The following is a 15133-nucleotide window of genomic DNA, read 5'->3' as shown; positions in this document are numbered from 1 at the left end:
CCATGATAGCTGGAGGAGTTTGGGTGAGAAAGTGACTGCAGGAAAGAAGGGTGGAGGGGTGGTTAGAGACAGAGACAGCAGCAGGTCCCAGTGAGGACTTGGAGGAGAGGCGGTTAGAGAGAGAGAGCAGTAGGTCCCAGTGAGGACTTGGGTTTTTATCCTCAGCAGGATGAGAAGTCTTAGAGGGGGTGGGGTAGGGGAACGACCTGATCAGATCTTCATTTTGTAAGGACTGCCTTGGTTTCCATGAGTGGGAAGAAAAGGGTCATAACGAGAGAGCACTTAAGAGGCTCCTGCAGCTGCCCCAATGTCCCCCTTGGCTAGTGCCTCCCACACTTCTGGCTCCACAGCCTCTGCCTTGGTTGGGGCAACTGGCAGCTCCCACCTAGACTATCTTAACCCCATGCTCCATCCCGACTCCTCACTGCTGCCACAGCGAGCTCTCCAACCTGCAGGCTGGATCCCGAATCTCTCCTGCTTAAAGCTCTCTGCTTACCATTACACTCGGGATAAAACTCTCACTCAGGAAGAGAGCCCGCAAGCCCTGAGAGGCTCCTCCCACCCCGCCACAGTTCAGCCAGGCTGACTTCCGGCAAGCCCTCAGAGCTCCTCCCACCCCGCCACAGTTCAGCCACACTGACCTCCGGTTCCTTTGCGTACCAAAGTCTTTGTACTTCAGGGCCTCCACATGCTCTGTTCCCTTTGCTTGAAACGTTCTTTCTACCCACTCTTTCGTGTGGCTCACTCCGTTAATTCTTCAAATCTAGGTTTAAATACTACTATCTGTCCCCCATGCCACTCTCGCATCTCAACCATGGGCCATTCCCATACTTCCTGGTTGACAGTTACTTGACATTGAACTGGGAAGGACAGGGAGCTTGTCGGGGCTTTTCCTCTGTTGTAGATCCAGCAGAAAGAGGAGCCCTTGCTCCTCAAATCATATTTCTCATTTCTTGAATGGATGGACGATGTTGCTCTCCAACTTAAATGCTGTCTTCTCCATAAAATCTAAACTTTCTAGCAGGACCTATGAAAGAATTCAGTCTCCCTGCTTCATCTACAACCACCACCCTACTTGAACCTCACGGTCCAGAGTCCTGGTTCTGTGTGTTTCCCTCCAAATCACCATGTATCTGTCACCTGGGGCTCTGCACACAATCTTCCCTCTACCTGAGAACCCCCTCCCCTCTTGGGAGGCTATGAACATCAGCATAGGTACAGAGACTCACTGAGCTCCTCCTCTGAGTCTCACACTGCAAGGGGGTGGATGGATGGTGGGAAGGTAGATAAGAAAGAAGACAGTCAACAGCATGTCACTGGGTGATGAGTGGTAAGGAAAAAAGTACAGCAAGGATGTTGGAGAGGGGCTGGGGGCGTGGAGAAATTAGAGGCAAGATGGCTAGGGAAGGTCTTTCTGAAGACAGCCACCTGTCAGATCTTGAATCAGCCACGCGGCTCTCCAGGGAAAGAGCAATCAAGCAGAGGGAACAGGGCGCAAAGGCTGAGGCACAAGGAAGGAAGGGGACTGGAGTGGAAGTCCCACAGACTCCCATGAGGCAGACAGAGAAGGGGGAAGATAGAGAAGAGTTAAAGAGGACAACCAGAGAAAAAGAGTCCAATGACCAAGAGCAACTAGAGCCGCCAGAGCCCAAAGAAGAGTAGGTGAAAAGTGAAACAACGCACACGTTTGCTGAACTGAAATCAGGCACAACCTGTGCCACTGAACTTTCTGGAGCCACGTAGCAAAGGGAATAAGAAAAAAGTGGGAGACAGGAGAGTGACTGCAGCAAGTACAGACGGGTCTTTGATGGGCAAGGGAAGACGACTGCTCCTGAGGCTGTAGGGGGCTGAGGAAGGTTTTACAGGATGGAGATTTAAGTTTGTGAAAGGAAGAAGCCAGAGTAAAGGGAAATGTGAAGGGGGCATGGAGAGCGACTGGTGGGGTTGAGATCTTTCTAGACGCAGGACTGAACCCAGGAACAGGGTCCAGTCTGGCTGCTAGGATTCGCCAGAACCCCGTGCGCATACCTTCAGGACCCCCATGCCCTCCCTTTCCAGCAGCAGACCCAGAGCCTTCAGGACCACTCTCCACTCATTAAAATTACGACCCCCCGCCCCCTTCTATGGCTCAGGTTCTCTGGCCTAAGCTTGGCACACAGCAGGGGCAGAGTCTTTCCAGCTCCTACTTCCTCACTGCCTCCAAAGGTGACGAGTCATGACAAGAACTCTCAGCAAGTGACACATGTAACCACACAGGTAAGACTTCTATGGAATTCTCTCTCCTAGTGTCTTGTTCCTATTCCCTGAGTGAGAAGGGCTCCCAGGAACAGAGCTCCCGAGTCCTCCCTCCTCAGGGAAGGGAAAGCAAAAGCCAGATCACAGAGACAAAGCAGCAGGGAGACTGGTGCCCCCTACAGCAGCGTAGGCATAGTGCTCTCCTGGGGTCCCTCAGGCAGGACGCCGGCCACTCCGGGAGCACTTTCTCACACCCGGTCAGCTGGACAGTTCCTCCTTTCTGTGAGTCAGACGGCTGCCCTCTGAGGGGGTGGAGAAGAGGCGCAGGTGGCTGAGTACCTAAGGTGTGTGCTCGCTCCTTGGGCAGGATTTTCATGGTTCAGGGATGAAAGCAGCGAGGAGGAGAGACAGGCCAGAGGGATGCGACTCTGGGAATCCAGCCAGGTGTTCATTCCATCAAGACTTCTGTTCAGTGATCGTCAAGGTGTGAATTCCCATTTCCAGAAAGCCTCAAGGATGAAGGGATTTATGTATTTATTCTTATTCATTTACTCACTCATTTTCCGCCAATGGTTTTTAGTATATTCACAGAGTTGTATAACTAGTCATTTCAGAACATTTTCATCACCCCCCAAAGAAACCCCAAACCTGTTAGCAGTCAGTCCCAACCCCCGACTCCTTCCCCAGTCCTTCAGCTCTAAGGTCTGGCAAGGCTGCTCCTGCCGTGTTCAATGGCAGAGCACTCACTGCAGAATAAAACACTAGAGAAGCAAAGAGATGCCAGAGAAGCAGAGAACAGCAATTTCCTGTAGGATCTGTTGGGAGCCTGAATAAAAGTTGAATAAAAGTCCTGACTTGTCTGGCTGATGACTTCCTCTCTCAGAGACTAGAGCAAAGCAATAAGGCAGGTTTAAAATGGGTGGCTGGAATTGGCTGGAACAGTCACCGTGCTCTGGCAGACATGGAGAAGTCCGAATACAGGCAGCCACCTACCTCAGAACTCGCAGAGGCAGAAGTAACTCTGTGACATGGGAAATGGGCTCAAATTTCATAAGCTACAGGACATAGAAAAATATACTGGATGCTCAGCTGAGAAGCTGTGGTTCGACATACAGGACAGCTGTTATATAGTATCTGAGGGCTGTCACATGAGAGACAAGATTTATTCTCTAGGACCCCAAGGGCCACACATGAGACCAACAAGTGGAAAGTCACAGGAAGAAGGAGTATTTCAGATCATTACCGGGGAGGATTTCCCAATAGTCACACAATCTTAAGGCCGAACGGGCTGCCTGTCAGGTAGAGAGTTAAAAGTGCAATCTGGATATTCAATAAGCAGACACTGGAGAAGTAATCTGAAAAGCAGAGGGTAGTGTGACAACTGTGACGTTCCCACACTTGACTGGTGAGGTCAAATGTGGGGTGTGCGGTGAGTGATCTGCTACAGCCATCAAACACTGCAGCATGGGATTTACTGGTTTTAGGTGCTGGGTTTTCATTATGACACCAGTCTTTCTCGTTTGCACTTTTAAATACTTTCTTGAGCTAAGCTGAAAGACTCCATGTTAAAGCTGGCAGGCTGGTAATGCTTGTGGGAATGATGCCCTCGAGTGTGTTCCTGGGGGCCTCGAGTGTGTTCATGGGGCCCTTGAGTGTGTTCACAGGCTGTAAGAAGCGGGGAACTACCAGGCGAAATGACTAGCAGAATCTCTCCCAAGGCCAATATCCCTCCAAAGGGAGAGGGCACCCCCTCCTCAGCTTCCCAACCTGACCACAGCCTACTGGGGAGCAGGTGTCATAGCATTTCTGCAGGATTCATCGTAGACTGTAATGCCTAAATCTCATACCTATGGGAGAGATACTCGTAACAAGTCCTGGGGGGGCCTCTGAACTCTACAGAAAGGGAGGGTAAGGACTAAATAAGTTACTTCAGTCTGTGTGTTTCATTTTCACAGAAGAGTCATTCAGACAATTTCAACAGGACCAAAGGCAAATTTAGCCTTTACGTTTTCTTTACATAAAAACGGTTGCAGATGATGAACATACGCCCAGAAAACATCACTTGCTTTCTGAAACATTAAACAGTTTTTCCTCTAAGCAAGAACTGACACGAACTGTTAACTAACGGAACCTGAACTTAGCCAACCTCTCTCCAGTCCAAACTGGAATTGACTTTCACTTTTCATCCCCCTGGATAAATGGCCTTGGCAGAAACTGCTGTCACAAAGGCCAACTGTAGAAGTGCCACCAAAAAAATGCTTGACTGCCCAACTCAGGTCTTTTCAGACTCTTCCCTGACTCCTTTCCATGTCCCTGTACTGTTGCTCTGCCAAATGACCAGGCGTTCCTTACTCCTCTGGCATGCAGGAGTAGTGAAGCAGATGGAAGGTATCTCATCACCTGGGATGGTGGCTACTGGGCAGCCTGTAATTTCTGGCACCTCATAATTTTTTTATTACAAAATTTTTTCATTATAAAGCTATTATTACCACATTATGAAAATCTGGAAACTAGGGAAAAGGGAAAAATCACTTACGGTCCCATCATCCTAAGAAAATCACCCTCTGAGTTCTGCTGCATTATCTACTCATCTCCAGCTCCCTGGATATGACAAGATGAACCGCACACATTTAGCCCACCTCTCCCCTACCTCCTCTGCAAAGCATCTGCAGCAGCTTACATATACCATCTGAGCTACCAGGGAAACCCAAACACATGTCATCAGGCAGCAATTCCATATAGACATGCTCTCTCTGAAACCAGCTTGTCCTCATTTCCCAGTTTCCACCACACAGATTCCACGTCCTCATCATCCAGGTTGGCACTTTTGCCCCATCTTGGATTCCCCTCCCTCTACTCCAACATCCACCCCCATTGATCTTCTGTCATTACGGCTTTTTCCACAGCTGTCCTCCCCACCCCCATTAATAATAATGCCAGCATCCCCAGTCCAGGCTTCCCTGGTGGCTCAGATGGTAAAGAATCTGCCTGCAACGCAGGAGACCCAGGTTCGATCCCTGGGTCAGGAAGATACCCAGAGAAGGGAATGGCTACCCACTCCAGTATTCTTGCCTGGAGAATTCCATGGACAGAGGAGTCTGAAGGGCTACAGTCCATGGGGTCGCAGAGAGTCGGACACGACTGAGCAACTAAGACTTCTCTCCTCTCCAGTCCAGGCGCTTCGATCTGTCTCTCTAAACGATCACAATGTTTCTCAGCTATTAATCCTGTCCTTTTCCTCTACCTTGCACTGCTAAATGACTTCCCTCACTGGGACTGCTTTCCCTGAATAGCAGTTTGAAAACAATCAGTTTTCAATTGTCTGATGAGGCATATTCTTTGGAATACGTTGGAAATTTCTACACATTTGCCATTTTCCTACATGAAGCCTCTGCTGGTAACCTGGTGCCCTAGACACGACACATAGTGTGTGGACTGAGGCGGGGCAGGACATGTGCCTGCTCCCTGGTGTCCCCCAAGGGGAATACCATGCGGGCCAGCTGAGACAGGGGAGATGGCGATCAGGCCCACCGTCCCGCCATTAACTACTACAGAAGTGGCCAAAGTAAATGAAACAACAGTTTCCAAGCATTTGGCTACAAACAGAGCAGGGCTATGAACCTGGAGAGAAAGGAAATACAGGAAGTGAGGTCCAGTGTCACTGGGCTTTCTGCCGGGGAACGCTTTTCAGCTGGAGCTCAGAGGAGTGGACATGAGTGTGAGAAGGCCCAAGCCTTTGCAGGTAGCAAAGATTGCTCAGATATAAGAAACCAATGTGCTACTTGCTTTTTTAAGTAGACTGCTCTAACTTTGGGCTGTAAAAATATGTAATTCGTCTGAAATTCCCATGAGACCTTTCCTCTCCCTTTATCCCTTCTCGTCCTTTCAGTTTTCTGTGGTTGAAAACACCAAGCAACATGGCCCAGCATCTCAAGGAGAACTCTTACTAGAAGAAGGTGAGAGCATTTCTGGGCAGTAGTATTTTCTGTCTCTCAGCTTTCCATCTACTGAGAGCCTCCCTGACTATTATGGAGAAGACACAACACACTGAACCCGTGGAGTTCTAGATATTAATGGAATATGTGAACATCTCTGCAGGATTTGCAAAGACCAGGTCGCTGGGCCACCAACACTCTGCAGCATATTTAAGCCCCAGAGGTGGATACCATCAGGGGCAGGCTGGCGAAAGCCATACCAGAGAATGACTCATGCCACAGCAGTCACCAGACACCCTCTTGCCCACCCCAGAGCAGGGCAGGAAGCAGCTTGAGAAGCTGGAGCAGCACATGGTGGTGGTTGGGGTTGGGGGCGTGAAGAAGCAGATAGCAGGGTTACTCTTCTCACACCTCACACACTTTCCCTTCCCGCTACTGTAGTTTTCAAATCCTACTTTTTCCTGACTATCTCTGTCCCCAAAGAAGGTTCCAAGGGCCACTGATGACTGCCTTCCACAGCCTGTTGGGCAGGTTGAAGACCCTTGCTGAGCGGCACTGGCCCTGAGGGGCTTCCTCAGAGGGGCTGTCCTGCTACCCTGCTGAGCCTGGAATCACCGCTGTGTGTCGTTCAGCTCAGGTGAAGAACTCCGTGCTTCTCCCAGGCAGGGCTCAGGGGCTTCTTCTTCTCTACATGCCATGCCCACTCTGGCACTTCCTGCAGGGCCAGGCCTGAAATCAGTTCTTCCGCCCTCCCTGCTGCCCCTTCTGAGGCCTGAGGAGGATCCCTTAAGAGGACATTTCTTATTCCCACCTCTCACCAAAGTCGGCTCGGGAGGAGTCTTGAGGTCATATACTTGTGGAGGCTCAGAGGCAGGGGGCAAGTTCAGGGACAGAGCAAACTTAGTCCTGCACATTACACTGTCTGCCCTGGCCTACCACCCAGCGTGCACAGAAACCCCATCCTACCATCAGCAAGGGGCTTGCAGGAGAGGGCGTCATCGAGGTCTCGGGCAGTTGACGGGTCAATGGTGAAGATACAGTCTTTCCTAGGAAAGATTGAAGACATAATTAGCAAGGCCACAAATAACTGAAACTTGACCCCACCGGAGTGCAGCTTTAAAGAAAACAGTTATTTTGCAAATGTATAAATAGTAGGCAAAGTGGGGAGGGACTTCTCTCTTGTCTCTCTGAGAAGGGGATCTTTAGTAAACTGTGAACTAGGGAGGTTAACAAGGCTCTGTACTGACTCTGAGGGCCCTTCTCCTCCTCTCTGTGGCCTGGCCCCTCTTTCTCCTTGATCCTGAGAAACAGGTGCGGGCACGTGGAGGTGAGGCAGCCTCTGGGAGTGAGGCTTCCCAAGAAGTCCATCTGAAGAGGGGCAAGTCCCTTCAGTAAATTAACTCTCTGACGGTCCGTCCTTTCTTTGCCTCCCTCTTTCTCGATGGCTGATGGGAACCTGTCCTTCAAGGATTATATGAGCAAGATTTACTGAGCCTTCTCCAGCCTTGCAAAAGCAGGATGTGCCTAAGAATAAATGGCCTGACTCATGACACAGGGATGAGCCCCAAGAGTAGGTTCTGTGAAAAGCTTTGGGCCCATTTAGTTGGCCGTGATGCAATTCTACTTGGAAATGGCCCTAATAACAATTGTCTTTTTCCTTGAAAATAACTGTATACTTCCCCCAAGCTCATACACTTAAGTACACCCCATGTCTATTTATCACCACAGTATCCCTGTGCACATCTCATTCCAAATCTGTGAAGCCCTTGGATAGTCTCATTTTGCTTTAGAATTTCCCAAGTAACATGCCCCACCTAACCCAGCCATTCCTACCATGTAAATATCTAAGATTAGGGCAGTCCTTAGTTCCCCATACCGCCCGCCCCATCTACTCAGGCACTGGACTGGAGGTTGGGGTGTTTGGCAGAAACCACCCTCCCTTCCCCACAGTCAGGCTATTTGAGTCAGCACTCCCCACTCCCACTGGACTCTCCTCCAGAGGTAATGAGTGTATCCTGATGGGAAGTAATGCATGCCACCTGATGGGAAGTAATGAATGCATCCTGACAGGAAGTAATGAGTGTAACCTTACGGGAAGAGACAACGAGGTGAAATTAATCCTGATACCATGGCAATGGGCTCTAAATTGGTGAGGCTCTTGAACTTGATTCATAAGGTAAAGCTGTCTGTTTCTTGTTCCTTTTAGTATCCTCCATAAAAGTCAGCAAACTGCACTGTAAATCCTAAGTACTCAATAAATACTTTTTTAATTGAAACTGAAACGTCCAACTTGGTGGTGGGAAAGTTTTGACCCACCTACAATCACCGTAAGGGCAGCATAAGAAACTAAAAGAATGTTCCTCTAGTAAAAATCAAAAAGAATATTCTGTTAGCTTGACGAGGGCCACAGTTTACTGGTTTACTCAGAGATTTAACCAGGAAGTTAAGTTTTCTTAAAATCAAATGTCTCTAGGTGCTTTGAGAATTTTATTTCTATGAAAAAAAAGATAAGGCTCACTAAAGCATTTCCAGCCTCAAACTGATTCGGCCATATGTGGCAGAATAAAACTTCAAGGCTTCAATTATTAGTTTGTATATGTCTGAGAGGGCCCACACAACCTTTAAGAAAAATCTTAAGACTAGCCCATAAGCACTCAAACTAATGCTCCATTACACTTTTTCAAGAAAATCCGCTGTTAAACTAGAAGGATAAAAGTCTGAATGAAAACAACTCTGAGGAATGGTATTTAGGAAGGACTGCTGGAAGACGTACCATCCAAACAGTATCTTGATCAGGGTTTGGCCAACTACAGCTCTCAGACCAAACTGGGCCTGCCACCTGTTTCTGAACAGCCTGCAAGCTAAGAATGGTTTTTGTCTTTTTAAATGATTGAAAAAGAAATAAGAAGAAAAACGTTATTTCATGACATGTGAAAATTGTATGAAATTCAAATTTCAGCATACAGAAACAAAGCTTTATCAAAACATCATCAAGCTTTTAGAATACGATGGCAGAGTTGAGGTGGGTACTTTTGGCAGGGGCTGTTTACTAAAATGTCTGTCTGACCCTTAGCAGAAAGTGTGCTGATCTTTGTTTCAGATCAAGTCAAAGTGTTAGTCACTCAGTTGTATACAACTCTTTGTGGACACGTGGACTGTTCGATGGACTGTATCCCACCAGGCTTCTCTGTCCATGGGATTTCCCAGGCAAGAATACTGAAATGGGTTGCCATTTCCTTCAGTGTTTCCAAAGTAAGTGTTTTAAATTTTTTTTAAAGGTCATATAATTAAATCAGTTTGGTAAATGCTGAGCCAATTTTTTAATTGGAGAACTTCTCAGAGCCTTCAACATGCTGGAATTGCATAATGCTTGCCAGAGTCATTTGATCTTGGTACTTTTTTTGTGGCAGAGACTCTCCCAGATTTGAAGGGTGATAAATGCACCTGTGAGACACCCATCACAGTGGAATCTTGTCATACAGGGCCTCACCACCAAGCCTACCCCATGGGACACCGCAAGAAGTCAACCGAATGGCTGCGCTATTCACTGCAGGGAAGCCGGTGAGGGCCTTGCTCTTGCTCATTCAGTGCCCCTTTCACGGGCACTTACGCAACAAGCTTATGCAGTGCAAAGACTCCCTCTTCTTTTCCTGAGCTGATGGTCTGCCTGTACCTCACACACACGTGTGAATTTTATCCTTTTTAAGTTTCCTTCTTTGCTTTGGCTGCTAGGAAACTCAGAAAAAAACATGTGATCTGTTTCGAGAGAATCTTATTTATAATTTGAACTTTATGAGCTAATCTTTATCCTGGGGGTGCCTATTCTCCTATTCATACATTCCGTTTGCCCTGAAACCTGATATAAAAGTTATTCACTGCATTATATGTGTATCTGCAAGTAGTCTTAAATCATTATTAAAAAACAGCGTATAAAAACATATGCACATATATTGAGGGGTTACAACATTCGGAATCTTGAAGGGGTGCTGGAAGAAAAGAGACAGGCAGTCTAGGCTACTAAGAGAACTAACTTCTAGAGAAAGTAAAACTCGGAGAGCTCCCGGCCAGCATTTGCACTCTAGCAGTGGACTCCAAGCTTGCTCTCTCACTATGGAAAATTGGGAGAAGCGAGGGAACAGTGAGTGACCCTGACAAACCCCAGTCCTCAGTGCTGAGAGCCAGCGATTTAATCTGTTGTCATCGCCACAATTACGACTCGGCCATGATGTGGTGCAGGAGGGCTCTTCCTGGTTGCGGGCCACAGTGGCTGGGAGCTGCTGGCCTCAGCCCTGGGAGCCCGGCCCTGCAGAGGCGGTGCTCCGCGCAGCTGTTACACTCGGTTAACATGCTTGGGATTGTACTGGCTCCTCTTCTGGAAGCCTCTGGTCTCACAACCTGCAGGGAGCAGCCTGGCCTGCCAGTTTTTAGAACCTGTGAGACCAAATATTTAAAGAGTTCCGCAACAATGGTTAGAAAGAAACTAACCCTGACCCACAGAAAATCAAGTGCCAGGTGGGGGAGGGAGAGAACCAGGGCTCCAGTGCATGAGGCTGCAGAAACCCAATCCGGAGCCGGGTTATGTAACCAGCTTCTGAAGGCACGTGACTCAAGGGCTTAGTCAAACTTTTTAAAGTGACAGAAAACCTCGAAGACTGTTTTGCTCAAGGCCATTCGTCCTGGAAAAGAACACATGAAGAATAACTAGAAGCCTTCTGCAATCTCTTAGGACCTGGCCAAGGATCCCAGGAAACAGCAGAAGCATGGAAAGAACCTCTGCTCCTCTGTCACTCACATGCTCTTCCTCTGACCTTAAGTCCTATTCCTCCTCAGGGCACCCATCGCTCTGCCTCCTTGCAGCTGGAAGCAGCTGTCCAGTCTCCACGGCAACACTTACTCACCACGTTGTCACCATTTACCTCCCTGGATCTGGGCCGTGGCCCCTACCACATCACAGAAATTGTTCTCCCCAAGGTCATGGTTGCTGCCAGATTAATCATCTTAGAGCATGAGTCTGGTCAAAAACCTTCATCAATTCCTTACTGAGGAAAAGAGAAATGCAGCTTAGAATTCAAAGCCTTTCATGACACGGCCCCCACTCGTGTATTTCTAATCAGACTGCATATTCCCAAAGCGCACCTTATGTGCCAACCTTTTCTGTACACCTTCTGGTCCCTCACACACTAGTGGTGAAGTTCCTAACATTAGGACATTTATCCCACCAGTCTCCAATGCCTAAGACCTACCTAGCTTTTAAAGGCCTGGCTGCAATGCTCTGCTTTTTTTATCCAGGGAATCTCTGTGGCTCCATAGAGTAGAAGTCACCTCCCCACAGCTGCCCTGCCCAAACCTGCAACTGGGCCCGATCCAACAGCACTGACCACTACACCCGGCATGCTGGGGGTTACTTATGGACGCATGCCTCAGCACTGTGACAAGACTGGGAGCTCCTCAAGGTCTGGCTCTGACACTGACCGACCTGTAGATCTCTTCCAACACACTGAAGGCACACATGTAATGAATAGCTGATGGATAAGTGAATGAAAAAAAATGACCAAAAGGGCTCCCTTGAGCACTTTTCCATTCAGTTTTGCCACTGTGTCTTGGGAAATACATTTAGGATTAGAACTCATGACCTCCTGGCATCCAACCCTGTGGTCACACCACAGTTGTTATTGTTTCCAAGGGTGTCCTTTTCTGTCTTCATCCCATCTTCTTTTCTCATAAAACAGTGTTTTACAAACTGCGGTTCAGGGACCATTTCCAGACTAACAAAATTTATAGAGGCCCTCCTCTGTCCGTGACTCTGGGTTTGTCTCCTTGCTAGCAAGCAATTCTGGTGAGAAAGATCTGGGTCAATGATGGTGAATGGATGGAAAGGGATGAAAAATATTTCAGAAATAAACTTAAAGGGATAAAGACTACGATTTTTACTCACCTTCTTAGATTAGATGGGACAGCAAGGAGATCAAACCAGTCTATTCTAAAGGAAATCAACTCTGAATATTCATGTCAAGGACTAATGCTGAAACTGAAGCTCCAACACTTTGGCCACCTGATGCCAACAGATGACTCATTGGAAAAGACCCTGATGCTGGGAAAGATTGAAAGTAGGAAGAGAAGGGGACAAAAGAGGATAAGATGGTTAGATGGCATCACTGATTCAATGGACATGAGTTTGAGCAAACTCCAAGAGCTGGTGATGGACAGGGAAGCCTGGTATGTTGCACTCCCTGGGGTCACAAAGTTGGACACAACTCAGTGACTGAAAAATAACAACACAGTTTATATAGAAACCAGAAAATTTTATGTGAATTGGAGCAGGAAAAATAACTAAGGAACTGAAGCACTCCACTATGATAATGCATCTCTATAGAGCATCACGTACAGAGTCCAGTCAGATGAGTGCTAGGACGAACCAGTCAAGTCAGATGCTGAATCCATCCGAGCTTCTACTTTACACTGATTTTCCTCCAGGACAGGCCAACTTCTGTCAAAAGCAAAAGGAGCTGGGAGCACCATTCAAACCTAAATCAGCCCCTCTAAGTACAGCGGGGCTGGACCTTTTATTTTTTTCTGATGGCAGCTGCGGATATGTTAATACTCTTTCACTTACGACTACTACCACAACAGATGCTAAAAAGCCGGACACAAATCACAGATTTTTCAGAACAGAAAAAGACTAAGGACTATTTAAAGCAGAAAGAGATCTTGGTCCATCTGTCCCTCCACTCCCCCCAAGTGATGAAATGACACATACGAGGCCATCCTGTTAAGAGTTAGTCGCTCAATCATGTCTGACTCATTGTGATCCCATGAACTGTAGCCTGCCAGACTCCTCTGTCCATGGAATTTTCCAGGCATGAATACTGGACTGGGTCTATTCTCTTTGCCAGGGGATCTTCCCGACCCAGGAATCGAACCCGGGTCTCCTGCATTGCAGGCAGATTCTTTACTGTCTGAGCCACTAGGGAAGTCCGTGAGGCCATACAGTGAACATAAAGAAAGGGTGCAGTGCTCTGAGCATCTGTTCACCCACTCAGAGGGTTTTAATCTAAGGTCCACAGAAGGTCTACCTCCAGCTTTAGCAAAATCCCGGACCACATGAATGTAGTTGTTAGGTTACTTTCCAAAGGATTGTGATATGACAAGAACTGGGTCAGAAATGACCAAAATGGTCTCCATTGTTATATTTGTTTACTCACCCATTCACTGAACCTCTCGCCATTCTATGCTTCTTTTATACTTCAAAAACCCAACACCCTGGAGCAGATGCGGCTAGCCTGGTACCCTGGGAGCCAGAGGTCACAGCACAGGCCAGGAAAGCCATGGTTTAACCTTAGAGAATCTATGGATTCATGTTGATGTATGGCAGAAACCTACACAATATTGTAAAGCAATTTTCTGCCAATTAACAATAAAGAAAACAAAATTTTAAAACCTTAAAGATGTTAAAACCTTAGAGAAGATGTTAAAATTAACTTTCTTCTCAATTTTCACTTTGAAAAATGTGAAACTTTCAGGAAAGTTTAAAGAATAGTAAAATTAACATCCATATACCTCTCATTAAGACTTATCCAATGTCAACACTTTGACATATTTCTTTTATCTTTCTCTTCCCTCTGTCCCTCTTTTCATATGCTTAGCTTTTCTTAAACATTTGAACTATTTTAAATTATGTAGTAGAGATCAGGAAACTTTACCCCTTTATCCTTCTGCACGTGTCTTCTAAGAATAAAGGCATTCTTCTGCAGAACCACAATACTACTATCACAGTTAAGATGAAATGTACTTCCCTATATATAATCTACAGATCATATTTAAATGTCTTCAGTTCTCTCACAGAGGCTCTTTAGCTTTTTGTATTCCTCCTGACTTGGGCTCTAATCAAGGTTTACATAGTGTTTGGTAGTCATGTCTCTTTAGTTTGTTTAGTGTATATGAATCCCTCTTTTTTTTTTTCTATAAATATAACACTGCCTTTTTTTTTTTTTAAGAGTCCAGGCCAGTTGTTTCGTAGAATGTCTCATGTTCTAGATTTATCAGCTTGTTTCCTTATGGAAGGAGGAAGAGAGGAAAGGACAGAAATAAATAAAATGTGGCAAAACTAATCTCTAAATTTCCAAGAAATAGAAAGTTAGGTTTTAAGTCTTGACTAGATTCAGGGGGAACGTCTGCCACGAACCCTTCACAGGTGACGGCATGCTTTGTACTACATTTCTTCAGAAGGTACAAGCTGTCAGGGTGCCAGGTTTGATCTGCTAAGGCGCTAAGACCAGATCGTTCTGGCTCCCTTTTACTCTTTATTAATTAATAACTAATCTGTGGGATAAAATTTTTAGATCATGTGAATATCATGTTCGGAAACAACTTTTCATGGCTTCCCTGGTGGCTCAGTGATAAAGAAGCCACCTACCAATGCAGGAGACGTGGGTTCAATCCCTGTGTGGGTAAGATCCCGTGGAGAAGGGAATGGTAACCCATTCCAGTATTCTTGCCTGGAGAATTCCACGGACAGAGGAGCCTGGTAGGTGAGAGTCCATGGGGTCGCAAAAGAGTCAGACATGACTTAGAAACTAAACAACAAAAACAACAATTAGAGAAAGGTTCAAATAACCTTTTAGCCAGTGATTTTAGCTTCCACTGATGAATTCTGCCTGAATCAATCATAGCTTTGCAAGCTATAAAATGGTACTTTAACCTTCTGTATTATTAGCAGACACTCTTCTGTCAAGAGCTTTTCCTGCTCTGCTCCCTACTTTTTGGTTTGTTGCTGGTTTCTCTTTGAGGATTATTATAGGTACACTTACTTTAAAAAAATGATATGAAGTATAATCCATTACCATTACTATTCTTTCTAATACTCAAATTGTCCCAAACTAGGCTGGTGGAGAAGGCAATGGCACCCCACTCCAGTACTCTTGCCTGGAAAATCCCATGGACGGAGGAGCCTGGTAGACTGCGGT

The 15133-nt window shown here is 46.6% G+C and overlaps 1 protein-coding gene across 3 annotated transcripts in view; it reads right to left on the bottom strand.

Annotated features, from left to right (window-relative positions):
• Positions 1-15133, bottom strand: part of DIS3L2 (DIS3 like 3'-5' exoribonuclease 2) — a 360246-nt gene that overhangs the window by 148798 nt on the left and 196315 nt on the right. For all 3 annotated transcript variants that reach the window (XM_052655148.1, XM_052655156.1, XM_052655165.1), the window contains exon 10: positions 7137-7216. In XM_052655148.1, coding sequence (XP_052511108.1) covers positions 7137-7216 — 80 coding nt within the window. The remainder of the gene's footprint in view (positions 1-7136; positions 7217-15133) is intronic.

This window comes from Budorcas taxicolor, chromosome 2 (genome assembly GCF_023091745.1).
Source record: "Budorcas taxicolor isolate Tak-1 chromosome 2, Takin1.1, whole genome shotgun sequence".
NCBI classification, from domain to species: domain Eukaryota; kingdom Metazoa; phylum Chordata; class Mammalia; order Artiodactyla; family Bovidae; genus Budorcas; species Budorcas taxicolor.
Note: the sequence above shows the minus strand (reverse complement) of the source record. Positions and strands in the feature narration are given on the sequence as shown.